Below are 23,425 nucleotides of genomic sequence, written 5' to 3' on the forward strand. Positions count from 1 at the left end.
TCATTTAATTAAGAATGAGTATTTGTCTTGTTCTTGAAAAACTGAACAGTTTCTCATGAAAATTAAAGAATTTAAATGCAGTTTCAAAACTCTCCTTTAGCTTTCGACAGGACTTGCACAGAGACATAAAAAATAATATATTCGTTAATTATTTTAACATTCGAATATCGTTGTATTAAGGCACGTTTGCGTAAGTCGTACCTCCAGTAAAAAGTAGGTATAAATTGTAGGATCTATAAAACAGTTATGTGCGTTAATAATGTGTGTTGTCGCTGCTGATATTTATTATAGTAAAATTCCATACATTCTACTGTCTTGGATAAAATTAACAAGATTTATGAACACAAACTTAATGCAACTTAGACAACTAAGTCGTACTACATTTAATATTGGACAGTCATAATAAAACTTTCTTTTTCTTAATTAAGTTATTTATGCAGTTAATTTTAATAGTCATCGCAGAGATACATTTTCGTTTTCTTGTCAACTCCAGCAGTCTTGTACCCATCTTTTGCATTTTAGGAACAAAATCATATTCTGTTCGCGGTCTTCTTCCCGATGTGAAAAATATGGTTGACTAGCGGGTAAATCCTTTTGTCAGAAGAGGCGCAGTTAGTGTGATATTACACCTAACATCTTTGCGGAATCTTACACTATATTGTGTGTGCTGCAGTCTTCATCTCTGAGAGAGTCTAACGCAGTTGTCTTTAATATCGTCACTTATCTCCTTGGACTGCTAAATTTGACAGTTTGAAACAATGCTTTAGAATCGCTATCGCCATGTTAATATCCACCGTCATTAACTTCCTGAACACTTAAAATTTCGCTTCTAGTGTACTTGTCAAACTCATTAATTATGGACTTGCGCTCTTTCTGAATAATGTAAATACCTCCTTAAATTCGACATGTTTGGAATCAATGTATTATCGAAAACTCTAAAACGCGAAACGTGAGTTGAATATTGCCGTTTCTTTCAAAGGTATCTTTGAATGTTAATACTTACTACACTGTAAGTATCACTTAAGTTAAAAAGATGATAACACGCTATTTATGGTTTTATACACACAAACGTAAAATGGGTACTTTTCTGATATCGAGACCACATTCAGAAATGCATGCACGCATGCATGTACGTGTGTATACATATATGCACAGACCATGATATACGCACATACATACATACATTTTTTTAATCCGTTTTCGATAATAGAAGAATACACTAAATTGAAAACTTTTATGCAAAATCCAAAAAATGAGTTGAAAGAGCTATCCACGTGTTAAATATGTAAGTTCTAGTTACAAATGAAACGAGATGAAAATGCAAGTTGGAAATTAGATAAAGCAGTATATGCTAATTGTGTGAATACATGAAATCTTTCATATAGAAATTTAGCTAGTTTGCTATCCAAATTTATTCCCAGTAATTTGGTACATCAGCTCTTAAAACTTTGTTTTTAACGTTTCTCTGTTGAAGTTTAAATTATCTTTGGGGGAGAAGCTAATCTTTGCCTCTAGTATGTTTAACTTGACCAATTCTAACTAATGCGTGTCCTTTACCATTTCAATCTTAGCTATCAGTTATTGCATGGTTTCATGATTTTATCGTCGAAGCTGCTGAGTCCAAATAATTGAGCCTGTAAATGAGAATAATAGGTTTTCTAAACGCCAGATATAGACGTAACTGGCCGTACTAACATATGACTTGTTGCTGTGTTGTGTTGTAGTGTCTTATCTGATTTGTCTGATAGTAGCATCAGAACAAGCCCACGGAATTCATCGTGGCAAGGAGAACAGGATTACGTCTGTCGTTAGCAAGAGCCTCGAGCATCATACAAGTGACAGTACGACTTCGCTCAGTTTCGCCCCCCCCCCAGTTTTGTAGCAGAGAACCCCAAAGCAGAGAGGGGGAACGGATCCGAGGGTCTCCCACCACTCTTCCTTACCAGAACCTCTCGAGAGGACTTTGGGCTTGTCGCATATTTAGAATGCCCCCATGCCGAGCTGACACTATACATTTACACACATCCATGCCTTCTCAATAGGTTTCCCTTATCACTATAGTGTCTGGGCAGCCCATATATCCTATATATTATTAATGCACTTTGTAGTAGCACAAATAAGCTGTTTTCATACAAACAAAGCTCAAAGAAAATTTATGACAACTGTGAAATTTCCGCCAAAGATCATCTCCATAAGACTATCCCTTACGGAAGTAAACAGTATTTCTGAGAATATAATAAACACTGACCACCACTCATATTTTATATTTTGTAAGGCGACTGACTACCTTAACAAAAGACCGAAATCCCTTAGAAGTTTAATAGGTTATCTTAAGGAGGTTTCCCGACACGTTTAAAATTTACTTCATATTTTGACACAGAAAATACTAAAATAATTAGACAGCAAACTAAAGGCACAGCTGAAGTTTGATCCGTTAGATTATGGCTTAATAATGGAAAAGCGCTAAAAATATGTGTCACTTTTACGTAAATGCGCGTACATCCATTGAAACACCTATGTCGAATTTTTTATTTATACTGAGAAATGCGGTGCAATCTACCTATAACGACTACACGTGTTCTCAAACGATTATGATCTTTTTTCTAGATGGGCTGTTTTCAAAGGGGATTCTAAGTGCAGATGCCTTGAATAGACATCTATACTTGGAATGTGTGATAGTTATCAGTCTCAGAAGCGATTTCTTGCGAGAAATGTCCATCATGCAAGTTTTCATATTTACTCGTACATTACCGTGAGAAATAAAAAACGTAAAATGTATTTTTAATCAATGCAAAGTATTTTAACGTATACATTATGATATGCAAAATAAAATAAATTCGATGTTTTGTAATACAGAATATTTACTTGTAATATGTAATAAGTTATATTTAAATGAACTATGCAAAAAAAAGGAAAATTCCGAATTTTACGAATTGAATATTGATTGAAATCCAAAGCAGCAAGAAAGCAAACAAATAGTATTTTTTTTTCTTTTTACATAAGACTAATAACCCCTGTTGCGAATTAATGAATTTGTCTCATTAGTCTTGCAATTTAACAAAAACGGTACTTAAGAAGGTCTGCGCCATACTTCTTCCCCCCCCCCGCCCCGGCAGACCCAAAGAGCTGAGTTATGCGCAGTAGGAGATAAGAATACGCACTAGGGCATCTTGCACCGCAATAAATCATAACCTTGAAAAGCACTTGAAAAAAGCCTTTGAAATATTTGAAATCAATGAAAATGTGACCTTGTAAGTCAAATTACTGAAATTCTAATCCATTTTTAAAGAATGTGTTGCGTAGATACAACACATTTTCCACTGAAAAATTTTTATATGCTACGAGCTATCCTAGGGGACTAAAAAGAAGGATGACTTTGAATAGATAATTAATATTAATGAAAGGGAAGTTTTCCTTTGAATTTATAATTATTGCTTAAATATTTTTACGATACTATCCATTTCATGAAATGTTAAACGACTAATCAAATTAGAAATTCAGTTTACACATTTTTCACATAATAACAACAAAGCAGTAGAAAAATCTCGATGTTAAGATTTTTAAAAGTGGTTAGCCTTATTTTTCTCACCTGATAAAAGATATGGACATTTAATTTTTAAACGTTATGCTCCAAAAATTCTTTATACATATGTTATAAGAAAATCTTGTCATTTTATTAAATATCCAATGTTATTTATATCCCAGAACCCCATTTAAACATTTTTCGTGTAATAATAGTAGTAGAACGATAACAGGACATCAAACCCTCAAATATAAAGCCACCTTGATCGATGTAGTAGTTAGTGCAGCTGACTAACGTACCTACAGGGTACGTTTCCTACCTACAGGGTTAGAATCTTGGAGAAGGCTTGGATGTTTGTAAGCGTTTGTACTTAGCATCTGCCGGATATCATAACTCGTTTCAGCAACATCGGTCTATGAAAGGAACTGTGCTACCATACATCACATTTTTCCCTTAGGGTCATCGATTATTAGGACATGTATTTCATTAAAAATGAAATGCAAAGTTCAAAATGCATGAAAATAAGTGCAATTTAAATTTAATCTGTATGAGTGAGGCCTAAAACCGCATTCAGAAGATTACTTTCGGGCGTCGGGTTATTCCATTCAGCCTGGCTGAATGGAATAACAGGAGGCTCAGGAGGTCAAATTATTCATCATCTTCAGCAAAATTCATCACAGTTTCGACAGCCTTAAAAGCTGCAAGCATTTTCGTCCCTAGTTGGCCTAAGATTATTGATTTTAGTGCTTGCGTGATATGTGAACGCTTATTTGGGTACTGACGGGTCCTTTTGAGAGGCTTGGTAGAAAGGAGGTAAGATTTAAGATATTTTAATGAGTCCTCGGGATATTCTTCATAAAAATTAAGATAGAACTCGAAAGGGTAAAATCGGTTACCCCTGTGCTGCACCTCGAGAAGCATTTTCGGGAATGAAGCAAATAAATTGTCCATTCTTCTACGAATGCATTAAATAGAAACTGTCCGGCCATTTGAATACATATTAATAAATATATCGAAAACAGCTTAGCCTCATTTCATTCTTTTTTATCACAAGACCTCTTTAAAGAGAAACCAAATCCCGGTCTCACTAAATAACTGTTTTCAGAATAGTTCCTAATCAGTTTTAAATTTGCGTTAACTTCAATACGCTATGTTAGACTATAGATAAAGAGAGCATATTATAAATTCCACAGAATTAAATCAAACTCAGTTGAACAATAAATTTTCTGAAAGGAAACATGAATAAAAGCTATGTTTGTAGCAAGAGACCGATGACCTGTAGTTTCAAAATGAAACAATGAACTTGTCAGCTGGGCGCGTAAATATAGGTTCATCCATAATAGCTTCCAGAATATCGAAAGTTCGTATTAAAGTGTTGAAACTAACGCAGCAAAATTTGCATTTCAAAACACAAACAACCTTTCCAATTTTTTCGTAATAATTCCTTTCACGTCATTGTAGATTTAGCCGCTATCGTTTTTTTCCTTGCGGAACGAGCAGCTAATTGTGATATGTACCCGAATATGCTACAATTATGATTAGTGCAAAATCTATAAAAAATATTGAATGCTTCATTTTTCAACAAAATCAGGCTCATCACATGTTTATCTAGGTTTTCGCATATAAATCAGTATTTAACGTTTCAGTCATTTCATTAAACAGCTACTCAAAATGACTTTTCCTGTATTCCTATGCGTCTACATTAACCTGGTATTACCTCATGTAACTTATTTCTTAAAAGTTACATCAAAGATCGTGAGTTCATGCCCTGTTTAACAGCACTGTGAGAAAAATAATACATCGAGTCACAAAATATTGGGTTATTCATGAGAAAGAGAGATTGAATTGGGGATTGGTGTCAGGCACGTTAGCAGGTGTGCAGATACTAAGAGCCTAGAACAAATTTTTAATGTTCTGATATGCATCCTTTTGCTGTGCTAGTTATAGTTGATGCGCTATAAACCTCCAGAAACATGGAAGGAATTATGAATCACTCTCTATATATAATGCTAGCAAATGAAAACGTTTTACAAGGCTTAGTAAACTCGTTTGTGTAAGAACGATTACTAACTGAATTTTTTTTCAAATTGGCTGACTTTTAAGACTTAAAATCACTTTTAGAGGTGCTTTGACACGTAAAGTTCTAATCATAATATCGTTCTTATCTTTACAAGATTGTGCGACATCTAAAAATGGAAATAGATAATTATGCTAATAATAGCACAACAAATCACTAGTACAAAGCACTGAAGACAAATCACTGGTACAAAACCAGAACACTGGTACACAGGAGCACTGGCACACGCATACAGAACTGGCACAAATAATTTACACACTGGCACAAATAATTTAAAAGGCAACGGTAGAGGCGTTTTTTAGCTTTTCTGCACAGCATAACCAGAAAACCATTTCAACAATCATGGTTTACAGGGGAAAAATCAGAGTGAAATCCCTAAACGAAGTATTTGCTTTGAATCCTAACTAAATATTTATACGATGAAATATCAAAGCAAATGCTGCACAAACTTCCAACCACAGGAAAACAAGAACGTTCTTCAAATATATTTGCAAAACTATGTAGTAATTTAAAATTTTTTTGCTGCCTAATCCAAGGGTTAAATTTCAGGATTAAAGAAATATTCAGAATTGTCTATTTCTTATAAAACATTTCTGAATGTAGAAACTGCAATTATCACAAAACATATTTCATTGTGATACGATTACACAAGCTGCTTGATTGATTCATCGATCTCAAAAACGATACGAATCGAAGTTATTTTTTAAGAAAAAAAGAAAAAGAGGTAGGCAAAATTAGTTGGGATGTAAAATTACAACTGTACAAAAATATGCACAAAGGTTGTTCGTGCTATTCTTATCAACATATCTTTGCAAATCATTAGATTCTAATTAAAAATACTCGAACTGTTTACCGTACACTGGCGGAAAACAATTTCAATGGTTTAGCAACCAATAACATGGAACATGCAAGAGTTGCAAGAGCTTTATTTTATCATGCCTGACATAATTTCAAAATGCAGAATCACCTGCTTCTGCAAGACACCAGTTTGAATAAAAGCATATTAAATGTGATATAAGGTGCGGTAGTGAACGTTGGTATTATTCCTTTTTAAAGATACATAGGAAAGATTAATAAGGTATCTAGTTACCCTGATCGAAATGCAAGTTTCACAGCGATTTTCTATGCCGTGTATCAGATTAGGCAGGAGTTTCTGCGGTAACAAAGCGTATTCACGATGAGTAGAATTTCGAAACCTCTTAAGAGCAGTGATATGTGAGGCCTGCGGAGATGCACGTCGCTATTTTAATGCATCCCACACATCTTTTATTGAATTTAAGTATGGCAATTATGCGGACTACTCTATACGCTGAGTTCCTTCACCTTCATAATAATTGGTCACTAATACAGTGCGGTAGAGTTGAGCATTTATCGGCCATAGAAAGAATTATTGTCGTTTCCACCCTAAACAACTTTACATAAGTGTCAAGAATCTCATCTCTGTATATCTCAGCATTCATAGTTGCATTAGTAAAATGTGTAGGTCAGTGCGGCTATTTAGAAAGATGCCACCCCATAAGTAAAATTCCACTACCTTTAGACTTATGACTTTCAGGAGTATTTTTCAGGCATACTGAGTGCCTTTTACTCATTCCATACTGTAACACGTCTGGGCCGCCCAGCAGGTGTAGAAGTCAGTCACACTCACTGCCGTACCGACGGGCCATGGTTCGAATTTCAGAGACGGCATAGATGTTTGTAAGTGTGGCATAGATGTTTGTAAGTTTGTAAGTGAAATCCTCTCGAGAATTTCTTGATAGGGAAAGATGGATGAGAGAACTTCTTAATGCCAAAATTCGGGCGGAATCTTACAGTTATCTAGATTCAAAAATATCTCAGTCATCTGTGATACTACAGAAGTGCTGGTCTAGCTTCTACCTGTGCCTGTAACACCTTAGGAATTACTTTAAGATCTGTTTGGAATAGAGACTCATGAAAAAGACGTTTCAATCCGTGGTACTAAAATCACGATGAATTCAGCGCCATTGCAACGGAGCGCATTCATGAGCCCGAGTTATTGAAACACAAATCATACCTTTCGTTGAAGACACCCCTTTTTATGCAGCCTGTCACTCGTAGTACATCTGTTGTTTGTTGCACTCCTGAAGCTGCTACGAACTCCCTTGTTACCCGGGCTATCGTTAAGTTGTCTATTTCTTTTAGCATTCTTTATCAAATAATGGTTCTGAGAATTTGTTGTGGTAAGTTGACCTTGACCTAATTCTCCGCATATATCACCAGCGTCTTATTTTGGGCATGATACTTCTGGCTGTTTTTAGGTATTTATAAACGTGTGTCACTGTCTATTCTAGTGCCACTCACGCAATTGCTCGCTATTTCTTACAATAAGGCAAATGTCTTCTCAACGATATAGTCCAGCTTCCACACGCGAAACTTTTATACAACCTACACGCTCACTACTTGAAATTAGAATCTGAAGTATTCCCTTGCACTCCTTCCCACACGTGCCAAAGATACGGATTCAAGAATATGCGTATTTCTCTGCAAGGAAACTGAATTCTATTGAATTACGTCATAATGTTGATTTAAACTATCAACCAACTACCTTTTTTCGCAGAATTAACACAAAAGCACCTTACTTATAGTTCTTTAATTTTTCTTGCAAGTGTAGGTATCCGTTTGCTGATTTCTGTATGATCATGCATTATAATTAGCATGTCACAACAGTAAACATGATTTGTCAGAAATAGTAAAAGGTTTGCCCTAGAGTCAAAAATTAGTTTTTAAATAAGCATTTCAATGCATTAATATAATTTTTACTTTTATTTTACTAAACTACGAGGGAGTTTATACTATGCTGTGGCCCCAAATAAAGTAGAAATATATATATGCGTGTGTTTGGCCGAAATAAAATATTGTGCATAGAGACTATAGATCTTAAAGCTTTTTCTTACAATTAATTAACATCACAATTGTTAAAAATGAAATTAAATTCACAATCTATGTATTATTACCCCAAAATATTAAGTTTAACCTATTATTATTAATAATATCATATAAAAAGTGTATGTAATTTGTATGGTTATAAATCCCTCAAAGGAGATTCGCTTCACAGCAAAATGTTTTACGACCCTTTCATTAGAAGCTTGAGTACAATTGGTCCTGGTAAATTCAAAGTAAGAAATTTATTCAGAAAGTAAAATATATAATTATGAAATTCCTGAGTAAAGAGAAATAACCAAAAAAAGAAAATCAATATTTATACTCAAAAGAGTTTTAAATCTAACTGACAACAGAGAAAGAAAGTAAACTTTGATTTGCATATCAAAGAAAAAGGCTGTTACGTTTTTATCAGTGAGGTAAATACATCTTTTGTTCCAAAAGAACGTCCATTAATTCTTTGGTAAACAGGAATTAAAAATTGAATCAACCCGTCACATATAAAGCAAAAACTAATGAAATTAAATATTAGAATGGCTTCAAATGTAAGTAAACGGGTTTTTAAGAAGTTATTTTAATGCATAAGTCCTAAATGTACTCTGATTTTAGTTACGGTTGCGAAAGAATGTTTGTATCTTTGTCATTTTAGAGGGAAATGTAGAAGAATTGAAGAATAAGTTGAAGAATAAATAAATTTGGGTACATAGTTTGTATATTCGTCATTACCATTTTTCTTCTTTTGTTTTTTGTTTCTTTAAATTTCATTAATTTTGTTTTAAAGCAGGAATTATCGCTACTTTATTATGCCGCCAACTTTGAAAGTTAAAGAGAATTATCTTTTACAAGGTGTGACACAAAATAAACAAGACTGGTCCAATAAATCATTGTACTTACAGAATCAGTTCTCCGTGACATTATCACCTTCAAAGCAGTTCCCTTCAGCATTCACATACTTCTGCATTCGAGGCTGTCATTGCTGGTAACAGTTCTGGAACGAGGTTTTCGGAAGGCCTTTCAGGAGATTCTCCGCTTTTGCCTGAACCTCTTCAGCTGAGGTAAAAAGGGTTCCCTTTAAGTAAGATTTAACTATAGGAAATAAAAAAGTCGCATGGAGCCATATTAGGTGAATAAGGAGAATGCCCCATCACAGTATTTTTTTTTTTTTTTTTTTTTGCTGGTCAGAAACTGCTTGGCAGATAGAGCCGTGTGAACGGGTGCAACAGCAATCCGTTACTCTACAACTGTGTGCCTTTTATTTTTCTAATTTGTTTACGAAGTCATTTTAGTACTTCAATGTAGTGGTATCGATTAACAGTCTGACCACTGGGAACCCATTGAATCATGATGAAGGCCCAAGGGGGGCTCTCCGCACGTTCATTATCTTCCACGCTGTCACTTCCCGCTGAACACCACTTATGCCATTCAAACGCACGTGCATGAGGCAAAGTTTCATCTCCATAAGCCTAGATTAACATTTGAAACGTTTTCGTACCTGATTTTTTAAGTTTCTCAAGAAACTTGATGTTGATTCGCTGTTCGGTTTTTACATTAGACATTTTTCCGGCAGAATGCAATTGCACGTGTTCATTCAATGACGTATTACTTCCCATAGGCGTGGTCGGTTAAGTCCAAACTGGCGCATGGATAGAGGAGGTATGTGGCATGACGTCACCAAAACAGTTGTTGCCAACTCCACTCTGTTTTGAAGCTACACACCTAGTCTCGTTTTTTTTGTGTGTGTCACACTTCGTATTTTTCTTTCGAAAAACGTTGTGGCTATTAAACGAAATGTAACAAACTTTTGCAATGAACTACTTAATTATTTTATTCGTATTAAATACTATACTTTATATGCCAAGATAAATTCTTTTAAACTCATTTGCATCCTAAATATACTTTAAATTCTGTATGCAATACTATTTTGATTATAGGAAATAATTACAATCATCACGTGTTAAAATTATTGATTTTTTTTCAGATAATTGATTTCTATATTAAAGTTAATAAATTCATGTTAAAAATGTTTAATACTTAAACACATAAATGTTTCGAATTATATATTTAAAATAACTATTTATTAGGAGCGTATTATTATTTCTTTTAACTTATTATCCCTCTTTTTTTAAATGTTGACTATTTTATTTTTGGTATTAAGCTGTAATTTTCAGTAAAATGAACAGAAGAAAATATAGTAATTCGTAATACGAAAATAATTTCATACTATCACTGCTAGTAGCAGCTAAAATGGTACTGTAGGTACTTCTTAAAACCTGAAGATTCTTAGCTTGTCTTTTATTCAGAGCAGAATTAATTTGCATTTGTAGGTCATAATTAGCAATAATTTTCTTACAAAGCATACCTGTCAGTCTAGGCTCTGAAAATAAAGAATTAAGGCTGGAGATAATAGAGGTAGTGTGAGTTTACGATAAGTAAATAATGGAATAATGATCACACAAGAAATCTTAGAGATCTGAGAAAAGAATTATAGAGCAAGAATCGACAGAAGATTTCAAAAGGTTTCATTTAAACCATTTTCATCTTATTTCCAGACTTAAACCAGGATCTTCACCGACACTTATCCAAAAATAATTTAACGAGTATGGGTAAATAATCTTTAGAATACTCGATGTTCGGTTGCATGGACCGCCTTAATAATAGTGCCCCATCATAATAATTTATTTTAGTGCCGCACTTTTATGCACTTCGTTCATTTTCTTGAAGTTAGAAAACTTCTTAAGAGTAACCCGCCATAAATATGAGGTTTATGAAGATTAGTTTAGGGCTAGAAAAACGCAAACTTTCAGGCAATTTTATGCCAAAGGAAAGTAGAATTTTCGTTTGGGTTAATAGTCAGAGTATATAAATTAAACTCTTACTTAGTTCCCAGAATTTCATGAAGATCAGTTCTGAATTTGAAGAAAGCAATATTCACCTTTACGTTAGTAAACCCATGCGAAGGTTTCTGTCTTGGAGAAAAGTAGTTGACTTAGACAAAGATGCAATTATCTTTATAATTTGTTATTGTTAGTAAAATGTCTTTACTGGGCAGCGTAGGATCCAATCAAACTTTGTATCTCACTCGTTATTTTACTCGAATTAATTGGTATTTCTAGTGGCGCTAGGTTTAGCGGATTCCAAGGAAAACATTATTATTTAAGATGATTACCACACTGGTTGCTTCATATGTTTAAAATGTCGTATCCCGCTAATCAACATAAACTCTGTTGACCTTTTATTTCAATCTTATGCACGATTTTTTACAGTTTTATATATGTTTCTTAACCTGAAACTGAAGAATGGCATGTAGTAAAATATGTTTTTCAGTAGAAATCGTATTTATATTGTAGACATTCAAAATATTTAGATATAATATAAAACTATAATTTAGCAGCATAATTTACTGTAACTTAATATACTTACATACATACTGAAATGAATAAGATGTTACCTGTGGATAAAAAAGTAAACTGAGGGGCAAGGGACTATAAATTTGCTTCAAAAATTTGAAGTTAAAAGTTTTTCCTTCATAAAAAAGTATTTTTCTCTTTTCAATTGAGGTATTAAATGCTAAAAAAGTTTAAGCTGTGCTTCTAATTATTTGGATGTCCCACACACAATGAAAGTACAATAACTTAAAGTTCTGTCTTTCTCTTTTAATACCGAAGTGTGTTTTTTTTTAATTTGACTATTAAAGGAATTAAAACATTTCTATTAAAATGTCTTAAGTTTCTTTCATTTCTTATTACGTTTGTCTTAATAGTGACTATTTCTACCAAAAGAATTATAAGTGTTTTGCATCTATTGTATATAATTTTACAAAATACAGAAAAAATTTAAATATTAATGAAATAAATTAGAAAAAATTTAGTATAGATCTTGTGCTCAAATGAAATCAAAATAATATGCGTGTGTGCGTTTTTTTAGGACTTTTGGATAAGCCAGTTAGTAACCCAGTGAAAATATAGGTGCGATAAACTCTTAAAATAAAAAATTGGTTTATATTTACAACAATCACATTTTATTATTTAAAATTACTACTTATAACTACAGTACAACCCCCAGGCAAGTACAGGTAAAAGTTTTGGGAGCACCAGGAACTTCAGTAAATATAGAACATATATGTCTCCCAATCACTAACCGACAAGAGCAAATTTAAACTCCCATGAGGTCAAGTGTCTGCGTGGTAGCGATTTGGTAAATCTGGGTTCGATTGATGAGGTTATTTGAGTAGCGAAGGATAGAGGAACAATAAAGCTGATGATATTTCTTTAGAGGGATGTTTAGAAGTTTATTATTAAAGAGGAGAACTAAAAAGGGATAAACGTTATTAGAAGAAAAAAGAAGAAACCTAGAAAAGGGTCATGAGAAAGGTTACTGCGTAATGGCGAATCTATTATTAGCCCACCGGATGAGACCAGATCTCGTACATTTTGTACTCCGTTTCCCAGAGGGATATCTAATAAAACAAGTTTTACATTAAGCTAGCATAGAATATATCATATGACAAAATTAGAATAATACTTAATATAAAAAACAGAAAATAAAATATAGAGTAGTGCATAATGTGTCATATAATAAAATTTTGAATTTTCCAAATTTGGAATAAAATTTAAAACATAAAATATATCATATGACAAATTTAAAATAATACTTAAAATATAGAAAATAAAATATAGAATACATAAAGTATAGAATAATACATCATGTATCATATAATAAAGTTTAGAATTTTGGGAAAAAATGTTAAAACGTTGGATAATACATGATGTATCATATAATAAAATAAATAAAATAGAAGCATAAAATGTAGAAGAGAAGAATATTGTATTTTAGAGTTCATTATCACAAATAGTTTTCAGTATTCATTAAGCAGAGTTCTTGAGTCACTAAAGTGTTCATGATTATAGAGTTCATATAAAAAAAATCCATGATTTAAATCAGGGATGTATTTTACATGACTCATACAATATTCATAACTCATTTTATCATGACACAGCAATCAATATAATGACTCACTTTTTCAGTTCTAACTTGCTGTCATGATTCAATATTTATATTTCATTCTGTTTAATATGGATTTGTAAGTCTTTTGTTGTTACGATCAATACAAGTAAGTACACCCCCCAGGCAGGTGTTCACATATGATACGTGGCAAGATTGGTACAAATGAAACGAAACAATATTGACATACCTGGGTACAGTTACATTAGGAGATGGCCACCCAATTAATCGGTTTACATTAATACTTTTAATGGCTCCACTCAATTTTCACATAATACTTAAAGGTACTATTTACAGAATTTCAGGCCTATGAAAAGGACAATATGAAGTTATCTCAAAATAAATTTATTAAAACAGAAACACACCGGCTATCACTGGTTATACAAATTGCAGCTACCCATTGATCAAAACCATAGTCCTAAAATGAACAGTTTCAGAGCTCTACAAATTCCAAAGCTAAGACATTAGCCAGTTTTGAAAAAAATACTTATTCTAAAATTTTATAACATATTCTTACAAATGTTTTTATTAAAGTTCAAAATTAAACTTGAACCGGTTATTACCGATTTGGAAAGATGCACAATACCACACATTACAAAATTTTACTTGGAAGCAATAATCCTCTCCAAAACGTGACCTGTTTGGGCTTAAGAGATTGGAAAAACACATATCTGAAGGTAGACGAAAAGACATTGCTGAACGGTACATTTGTAGGAATTAACTAATAAGAAACCGAAAGTTCGTTTTCTTTAGAAAGGCTATCCCAAGGTCTTTCGATCCATTCTTCTTTTTTCATCAATTCATAGTCTCGAACCCTCAGAAACTTCTTCCTTCGGCTGCTCTGCTTCGAAATGCTCTGGATACAAAAACCACTTGTCAATTTGTAGCAAACTCCAAGGCGTCGCCGTCCTCTCGAATGGAAAACAGTGAAATCTCAATAAGGGAGTCCAAAAGAGTTGTTCCAGCCAGGCGGAAATAACTTCCTTTTCCTTGTAGTACACGGAGACCTCGGAAAGGTCAAATTGCAGTGAATGCTCAGCAAGTTATTCACGCACTCTCTTCGGCAGTCCAGATGGTAAACACATCCATATCTCTACTCTCGCAAGCAACGAACTTCCTTTAGAGGTTTCTAGAGTTCTTTGCCCCTAGGTCACCCAAGACGGAAGGCCCCGAAACTCCAAAACAAGCATCATGAAAATACGTAGGTGGATCTAAAAAAGGTTAAAAGCATCAGGCATTTGAAAAGTAATTATTGTGGGGGGTAATACTTTATTCCCACGATGTAGGCATATGACACTACTTGTCTAGCAGCGGTTGTGCGGGTAGGTACAGTAATTATCGCAGACGCGTCAGAGCGACTGAAATGGCAAGACGTTTAGAAAAGTGGTCTGGGTTGGAGGTGCGAGCCGTGATTCATTGCCCTGGTCAGGTATCCGGAGCGTGGCCGTGCCGTTACTGCCGATTGTTACTGTACCTATTAGACGAAGTTACGTGAAGCCATCCGACGCAAACCCCCTAATGTTGAATAATGGTGTCATCCTTCTGCATGGCAATGCCCGGCTTTATACTGCTCACCCAAACTCAAGAACTGCTGCAAAAGTAGTGAGAAGGCTGGAATCACCCTCAGTATAGCCTAAATTTTGCATTCAGTAACTAATTTCTTTTTCCTAAGGAATATTTATCTGGGATTACGTTCACTTCAGGCAGTGATGCGAAAACAGTAACCAAGATCTATAGCTCAATGGGCAGGGACGTGATTTTTACAAAGCCGGGTTAAACAAGTTCATCCTGCGTTCAGATAAATATCCAAATGTATTTTGATTATTATGTGGAAAAATGATAGGCAAGTATGTCTCCCAATTCCCTTTTGAAATTTTCTATCTATTGTTAGTAAATATTTTTTATTAACCTTGTATTTTTTTTATCAAACCTTGTAGATAAATAAATAAGTTTAGATGGGAAGGTTCTAATGCCAGTAATTTGGGAGTTCAAACACAATTCCTAGTAACTGTTTTTTCAAAGACTAATTTTTTAGCAAACATATAAGATCTTTAACATGCTTGCAAGTTATTCATATATAGTACAAGTAACAACTCTTCGGACTTAGAAGCCGAAGAGTAGGTACTTTAAAGGAAAGAAACGGAAAAAATAAAAATTAGGTTTCAATATTCACAAATTATTTAGGTGAAAACCAGAGTAAATGTAAACAGAAGAATTAAGACTAAAATTAGTAAACATTGAGGGTAATTTGGGGCTCTCAAACACTGAGGACCTATTACCAAAACTCATCAAACAACAATTAAATCAAGAGTGTAAGTGGAAACAAAATTTAAAATATGAATCAAGTTTTCTTTCAAAAATTAAATATAATTAGTTTTCTCCTCGAAGGTTTTTAAAATAAATCTACTTGTTTATGTGCGATATCTATATCAGGAGGATGCGCATGAGGATTTGTTATGTGCACTGTCTTTGCCAACCAACACTACAGGAGCAGAAATGTTCAAGTCACTGGATGGTTATATATCAGTACAATTAAAATGGTCCTTTTGTTTAGGCATATGCACAGACGGAGCTGCTGCCATAACTGGACAACTGTCTGCTTTAGCTCTTCGGATCAAGGAAGTTGTACCTGAGAGTGAATCTACTTATAGTCTCATTCACAGGGAAGTGCTAGCAAGCCTAAAACTTTCACCGGAATTTAGCAGCGTATTGATTGATGCCGTTAAAGTTATTAACTACATCAAAGCACACGCCCTTACTCGCGCCTGTTTGAGCAGTTTTGTGAGCAGATGGACGAAGAGTACAGATGCCTTCTGTTATACACAGAAATAAGATGGTTATCCAGAAGAAAATCGTTACTAAGAGTAGTTGAATTGCGAGAGTCATTGCAAAGATTTCTCTTAGAAAAGAAGTCATCGCTGGCAGCACATTTCATTGACAAGGTATGGGCCACCAAACTGGCTTACCTGTGTGACATATTTAACCTGCTGAATGAACTCAATCTGTGCCTTCAGCGGAAAATGACAACTATTTTCAAGTTGGCAAACAAAGTAGCTGTATTTAAAGCCAAACTGGAGTTATGGGGACGGAGGAAGAACAGAGGCATTTTCGACATGTTTCAGACATTAGCGGGGATTTTAGGCGAGATTGAGCCTGAACATTCATTCTCCCAGTTGGTGCACAATCAATTGTCTTTGCATTTAAAAGAGTTCGAGCGCTACTTCCAAACCACAAAAGACCCACGAACTGGTAAGGAATGGATCTGAGACCCATTTGTCAACAAATCAGGCGAATCTAGCATATCTATGCAAGAGAAGATCAACTGCTAGAGGTTGCAAATGATGGCGGCCTTAAAACTACGTTCAAGACAACAAGTCTGCCGGTGTTCTGGATTAAAGTCATGGCAGAATACCCTGAGATTGCCAACACAGCACTTAAATCCCTATTGCCATTTCCGACAACCTATGTGTGTGAAGCGGGGTTTTCTGCAATAACAGCAAGCAAAACAAAGCAACGGAATAAGCTGGACATAAGCAACACACTTCGGATGTCATTTTCTCCGATTACCCCCAAATTGAACAGTCTCATTGCAAAGAAAGAAGTTCGGGGTTCTCGTTGATTTAACGTTCTAGTAATTTAAAATGTTAAATCACTTTATTTTTTGGTGTAACTGTATTTTATTTTGAAGGCATGTTTAAATACAATTAAATTAAAATTAATAAATCAAATAATCTAAAATATAAACAATCAACGTCCACCCTATCCCCCAGCGGGCTGCGGTAAAATTATCAAACGTTGGGAACACTGATCTAGATGACCTATTATATTCATCATTCAGTTGCCTAACACCTGCATGGCCGTTTCCTGCACTTATATAAAAATTGTTATTTTTATAAAGCATCTTATATAAAAATTATTTAATAAGATGTTTACGTGCGAAAAATAATTCTATCAATTTGCGACTTTCTATGTAACAATTTGAGGCAATAAAATTTCTTCTCTGTCCTTCATCGTAGTGTTATAACTTTCCAAATAACATGAAGTCAAAAGGAATGACAAGTTCAGCTACTTTGGAAATTTCATTTTCTCTGAGACATTTACTTCTTTATTATTGTACTTTTTATGAATTATTCTGTTTAAAATTACATACATTTCGCAACATATTACTCAGATTAATATTTTCATGCAGAAAACTGTATAATTAATAAAATCTATTCCTTCGTTATCAACAAAGTGCTGTGCAAACAACGTACAAAATGAAGGAATTTATGTCTAATTTGTCTTTATGCTTAACTAAGCATATGTCTTAATTAATTATGTCGAAGTAGTATCAGAAATCTGAATTTCTTTTCTGAAGAACAGAAGCTTTATGAATATAAGGTTTATTATTTTAATCGGATAAAACGGCAAGTAAAGCTATCAAGTATAAAATTAAATACGGATATTTCGTAACATAATTCTGAGAAGTTCCTTTATATAATATGATTCTTTTTATACCTGACATAATGTAATTCTGAAATTTTAAATTCTCTCACATTTTTATAATATAATTCTGAGAAGAAAATTCCTTTAATTTTTATTAAAAAGATCAACTTAAAATTGTGTGAATTTACAATGTCAACTAATTTCTGAAGTTCTTTTTAGAAAATTAGAGAAAACGTATTCATTAACATTTAAGTGCTTATGAAAAAATTAGCACATAAGATGCCACCTTAAAACATAAATTGCCATATAAAAATGATAAATAAATCAATAAATATCTTTGTAAAATGAAAGAAAACTCTTAAAGGATTCAGATTTTAACGATTATCCAAAAAGTATCTTTTAAAGTTTAACGTGGTTTATCAAGTAGTCGTTATCAGCAGAGATGGCCCAGGTAATATAGCAGAATATTTTACAGGATATTAAATGAACATGCATTTAGACTAAAATGTGAAAGTTACATATCTTCTGTATATTTAAAAATTGAAAAAACATGTAATGCACGTCTATAAAAATATTGAATGTTTTGAATGAGATTTATCATGAATTAAATATATATTAATTTAAATCATTGGGATTAAAAAGTAAATAAGTGATATTTTTAAAAACTGCATTGAATACTTTTAAACAGTATAGTTTGCTAAATAATTACAGACAAATTAAATATCAAAGAATAATACCTTACGTTTTTCCGGAAGGCAACAGACTCGAAAGAAAAGTGAAACAACACATTAAAAATGAAACAATTCAAAATCTTGTTTTTGAGACTAATAGCTCTTTGGTCTTAAAAAAAGGAAAACAAAGATCTGTTCTTCAAATGTGTACTTTACTGAAACAAAATGCTTCACTGATATGTCTTTATTTATTCACTGCAGATCATATCCGGTCAATTCTTATCAGATAAACGTGTCAGCACCTACGTAGAAGTCGATATGTATGGTCTTCCAGCTGACACAGTTCGACGGAGATTCAGGACAAAGACGGTCCCAAATAATGGCATTGATCCAGTTTACGATGAGGAACCTTTCGTTTTTAAGAAGGCAAGTGTTTCAATAGGAACCAAGTATCTATATATGCTTCGCTTTGTTTTTCTTAATTAAACTTTTCTAATTACTATGACTCAAATCTTAATGTAATTTCAAATCAATTGCCTCATTTTAAGTTATATGCAAGTATAGTATTTTCGACTGTTAACTTGTTTCTTAATTTTCTAAACTAAGTTTCAAAGGAAATTTGGAAGGCTGTGCGGGAGGGCGTACGTATAATACACGTTAACTGTATTTTAATAAAATTGTAATAACGATTTTCAGCCATTCATATGAGTTTGGAAAATTAGACGGAATATATTAAATTAATAAGAACATTCTTTTTTACATTTTCAATAATTTTATTGTTTAATCTTCCTAAAATGTATATTGCTTTATATACGGTTGATTAAGAAGGAATTGAATCATAATTAATTTCAGTCTAAAATTAATATTTATCAGAGCTCATTATCTTAATGAAATTTAATAGAAACTGGTCTGATTGTAAAAAGATAATTCACCTAGAATATTTTCCTAAGAGCCTAAAATTTCATTCTCGTCAAGCAGTTTCTAGCAAAGAAAAATGTCACATTTTACAGCTTCACCTCTCCACTCACGTTATTTGTACCTGCAGATTACTTTCTGTCTTCTTAAGTGAAGTCGTACGCAAATTATTTTCATCGTGTTAAAGAGATTCAGAATAGCGTTACCAGACTTAAACAGTAACCCAATAGATGAGTTCCACGAAAGAATTAAGTCTGCTGTACTAACATACTAAACGTTGTACAGACTTAGAATGTTTTCAGACTGAAATTTATCACCTAATTGTTTTCAACCTTCCATTTTGTACGAACTCAGGCTTGAAACTTTGTAAACGTAGTCATGTGTAGTAATATGCTAGTATATGTTACTTCTGCATTCATATTTCTGTTTCAAACTAAAGTTTTCGTGCAATCTCGATTTCATCTACAGTTTAAAGTAAATCTGCATATATGTATAGTTAAATGATGGGAGACCCTGAAAGCCACCTTGCCTAGAGTCTCATGGTGTTAAAAAAAATGGTAGTTCTGTTCTTTTTTGTTTGGCATAAAAAAAGTGACTTTATAATTTTAAAAGTTCTACATAACATAAATTATTTTCCTAATAGTCATTTCAAAGCCAAGGAAATAAAGAAGTGTCTTAACATATATTTGGCTGTAAAGTGCAAAGTCTTTTGTTGTAACACACACAAAAGATTGAAATTCTTATAGAATCCTATTTTCTTGTTGGGCATGCTTTATTTGTAGAACAAAAGTTTCGATGAAAAATGATATACTAAGTGATTATTTGTATAATACATCCTAAAAGAAATTTTTATTTTGAATAAATTTCCATGATTTATCAAAAGGAAAATTATTCCAGCTTCACTTATTACACTTATTCTAATGAAAGCTAAGTCTGACGAAGTATTTTATAGTGTAACAAGAATGATATACTTTGTTGCATTTGAATGAATTCTTGAGATATAACAACTCCAATGGCTTAGAAGTTTTCTTCCAATAAAGCTGCTATCAGTTCTAGCGTTTCATAAAAATTGCATAAATGTATATTTCTAAAAAAGACATCATAGTTTCAAAGTGTAGTGCTTCTAAAGTTAAAACATTGCTTGGACATAAGATACCCCTTGTGATACTCTATTATGAAATAGGTTTCTAAATATAACATTTATTTTATTTGAAAGTATGAAATTAATAAAAATCTTTTATGCAGTACACTTTTTACTTTAATATTTAGTTTCTTTAAAATTATAAAGCTAATAATAAAATAGATGTAGACAGCAGTTTTAAAAGTTTGATAGGATTATTTGAAAACTGTATGTGCGTAACTATTAAAGCATTTACTTTTTTCATTATTTTTATACTAGTGTTGTTATAAACTAAAAGCCCAAATGCAGGAATAAAAAAATTTATTTAAGGAATAAACTGGAAAATTGCTTTTATATGGTGTTAGGACTGCTCTAATCTATCTTTCACGAAATGTTGTGCTGAACTGCTATTATATTAATGTATGCAAGTTAGGTGACAAGTTGTTAAATGTATATTATGCCATGTTTTCGCTGACATATGTTAACTAATAATATCTGATGTATATCTGAAGCAATTTTTATTCCTTCAGGTTGTGCTTCCAGACCTAGCCTGCCTGCGCATTGCAGTCAATGATGACAATGGGAAGCTACTGGGTCATCGCGTTCTTCCAGTCGTTGGACTCAGACCAGGTAAAGGAATGGGCAAAACGTTTTTCTGAATAAATTATATATATATAATGAAAAATTTTTATTTTGATTTGAAATGCTCTAATAAAATCAAAAACTGTATGAGAGTTTTCTGTTTAAGAATAAAAGTTATATAATCCTATTTTCACTGCATAATTCTTCATGCATGTAAAAAGAACAATTCCATGCAAAGTCGGTGTCAGACTCATTCATAAAAAGGTGATAATTAAATGAACTAGCAGCACTAGCAGATTTTGTCATGCAGCAGTCTCACTTCGGGTATAACAACAACTGTATATGTGGATGCCGTGAAAGGAAATGGGAGTAATTTTTGTTGTGACAATCGCCGGACAAAATAGATAAACAAAGATATTGGAAGGAGAGATCGTTTCCTTCCTTTAAAGATCCTACCAGTAAGGCCGAAACAATTTTTGTGGTGTTAATGAACTAAATAGTTTCAGAGCCATAGCAGCTTGGGGTGAAGGGAAGGACGTTGTTTTGAAAGAAATGTCGCCTGTGTGATTGTCGAAATTCAGAGAAGCTAAAATTAGGAAATTCTGAAATATACAGAAAAATCAAGTTCTTTGTAGGATATTAGAGATAAGCGGTAGCTTTGACAAAAGTGCCCCTTTGAGCATGGCACCTTTTTCCTTTATTGTTTTGGACTGATAATGAAATAAAATGTACGCAGAATATATTCTAGGAAATATTATTTCTTAAAAGTCATTTCAGTTGTTCTCTGGGTCTCCTGCTGCGCGAAACAGACTTTAAAAAATACGTTTTCTTTTTCCAGTGGCGAAATGAACGAAAGTGGTATACCTAATAATAAATTGCTACATGCTTGTAACTGGAATTGGACATATCTTTGGACCAATTTAAAATCAGATCAGACGTGGTTGAGTCAGAAATCATATAAAATTTGTAATTAATTTAAAAGTTAAATAGTGAAAAAATGCTTTCGGGAGAGAACAAAACGATGGAATAGAGAAGAGAGCAAAAGGAAAGGGAAGGATCTGTTCACCATAGAATAGCTTTAAGCATTATCTTTAAAGACTGTCTTTAAGCATTATCTGTCTACCTTTAGTACAACTTTAAAAATTACAAACTATTTTTATCAAATTAAAACTGAAGAGATTGCGGCTGTACAGTTGTAGGTTAAAAGGATTTGGTTTTTTAAGAATTTTAAACCTGATTCGTTCACATAACATTCTTTTACATAGTAACTTTAATTTATCTTTTTACACAGTAATTTTAATTTAAACAACTCCGATGCAACCTTGCTCTGAGGTACTACTGTTAATGAACTTGTATGTATTCTCTAGTGACCCATGCACTTGATACATGCGCATAAGTAACCAATTAAACTTATTCTCCAAGTTAAGCGGCTTGCAAATACAAGATTAATTGCTAATGATACTTTCCATTGATTTCAGTACCTCTTTGCTGTGCTTTATCTGCTGTAGGATAAACCATGATGGCTGTGTAATCTGTTGATGACATCCTCCCTTTTCCCCGGGTTAATCTGGAATCTTTGCCGCCCAGACGGTATAGTGGTTAGGGGAGCCTGACTGCGATACCAAAGGTTCGAATTCCGGAGAAAGCATGGATGTAAAATTGTCTGCCCCTTCATAGGAGGAAACGGTGGCCGCCTATTAGGTGCTTCCATAATAAAATGGTCACCACTTCTGGCCTTAGTAGTGTTATAGGCAAGTGCCCGCCATTTGTAAAAAAAAAGAACCAAAAATCTGGAATCTTTCTAATCCACAAAATTATCTCAATTAAATATATAAGACTAATTAGAAATGTTAGTATTGGTGCAGTTTAAGGCCATTCAAATGCTATTTCCTCATCTAAAATTCCTTATGCTTCCAGCGACGAGATAAGGTCATCAAAAATTCGAAGACAACATATATTTAATTTTCCAGCGACCATAAACACGTTTCTGTCTACCTACAACTTTCGGAAAGTGATCGGTATATGTGAAATAGTTGAATAGCCGCTCATTTCTTCACTCTATACTCAGCACGTATAAGATGAGTATCTTAGGAAGCCAAATTTTAACCTTCTTAGTCTTTTCTTTAGTGTTCATGAGCTTCGATTTGTACTCCTAAATGAGTAAGTTAAGTTCTACAAATTAAATTCATAGTCTGATTAATTCCGTGGAA

The 23,425-nt window shown here is 33.3% G+C and overlaps 1 protein-coding gene across 2 annotated transcripts in view; it reads left to right on the plus strand.

Moving 5' to 3' along the window:
• LOC118189843 (1-phosphatidylinositol 4,5-bisphosphate phosphodiesterase classes I and II-like) overlaps positions 1-23,425 on the plus strand; it is a 783,373-nt gene that overhangs the window by 695,939 nt on the left and 64,009 nt on the right. For both annotated transcript variants that reach the window (XM_085816200.1, XM_085816205.1), the window contains exons 20-21: positions 18,860-19,024; positions 21,164-21,263. In XM_085816200.1, coding sequence (XP_085672326.1) covers positions 18,860-19,024; positions 21,164-21,263 — 265 coding nt within the window. The remainder of the gene's footprint in view (positions 1-18,859; positions 19,025-21,163; positions 21,264-23,425) is intronic.

This window comes from Stegodyphus dumicola, chromosome 1 (assembly GCF_044657685.1).
Source record: "Stegodyphus dumicola isolate Sdum_Otavi_A_Nest chromosome 1, ASM4465768v1".
Taxonomy (NCBI): domain Eukaryota; kingdom Metazoa; phylum Arthropoda; class Arachnida; order Araneae; family Eresidae; genus Stegodyphus; species Stegodyphus dumicola.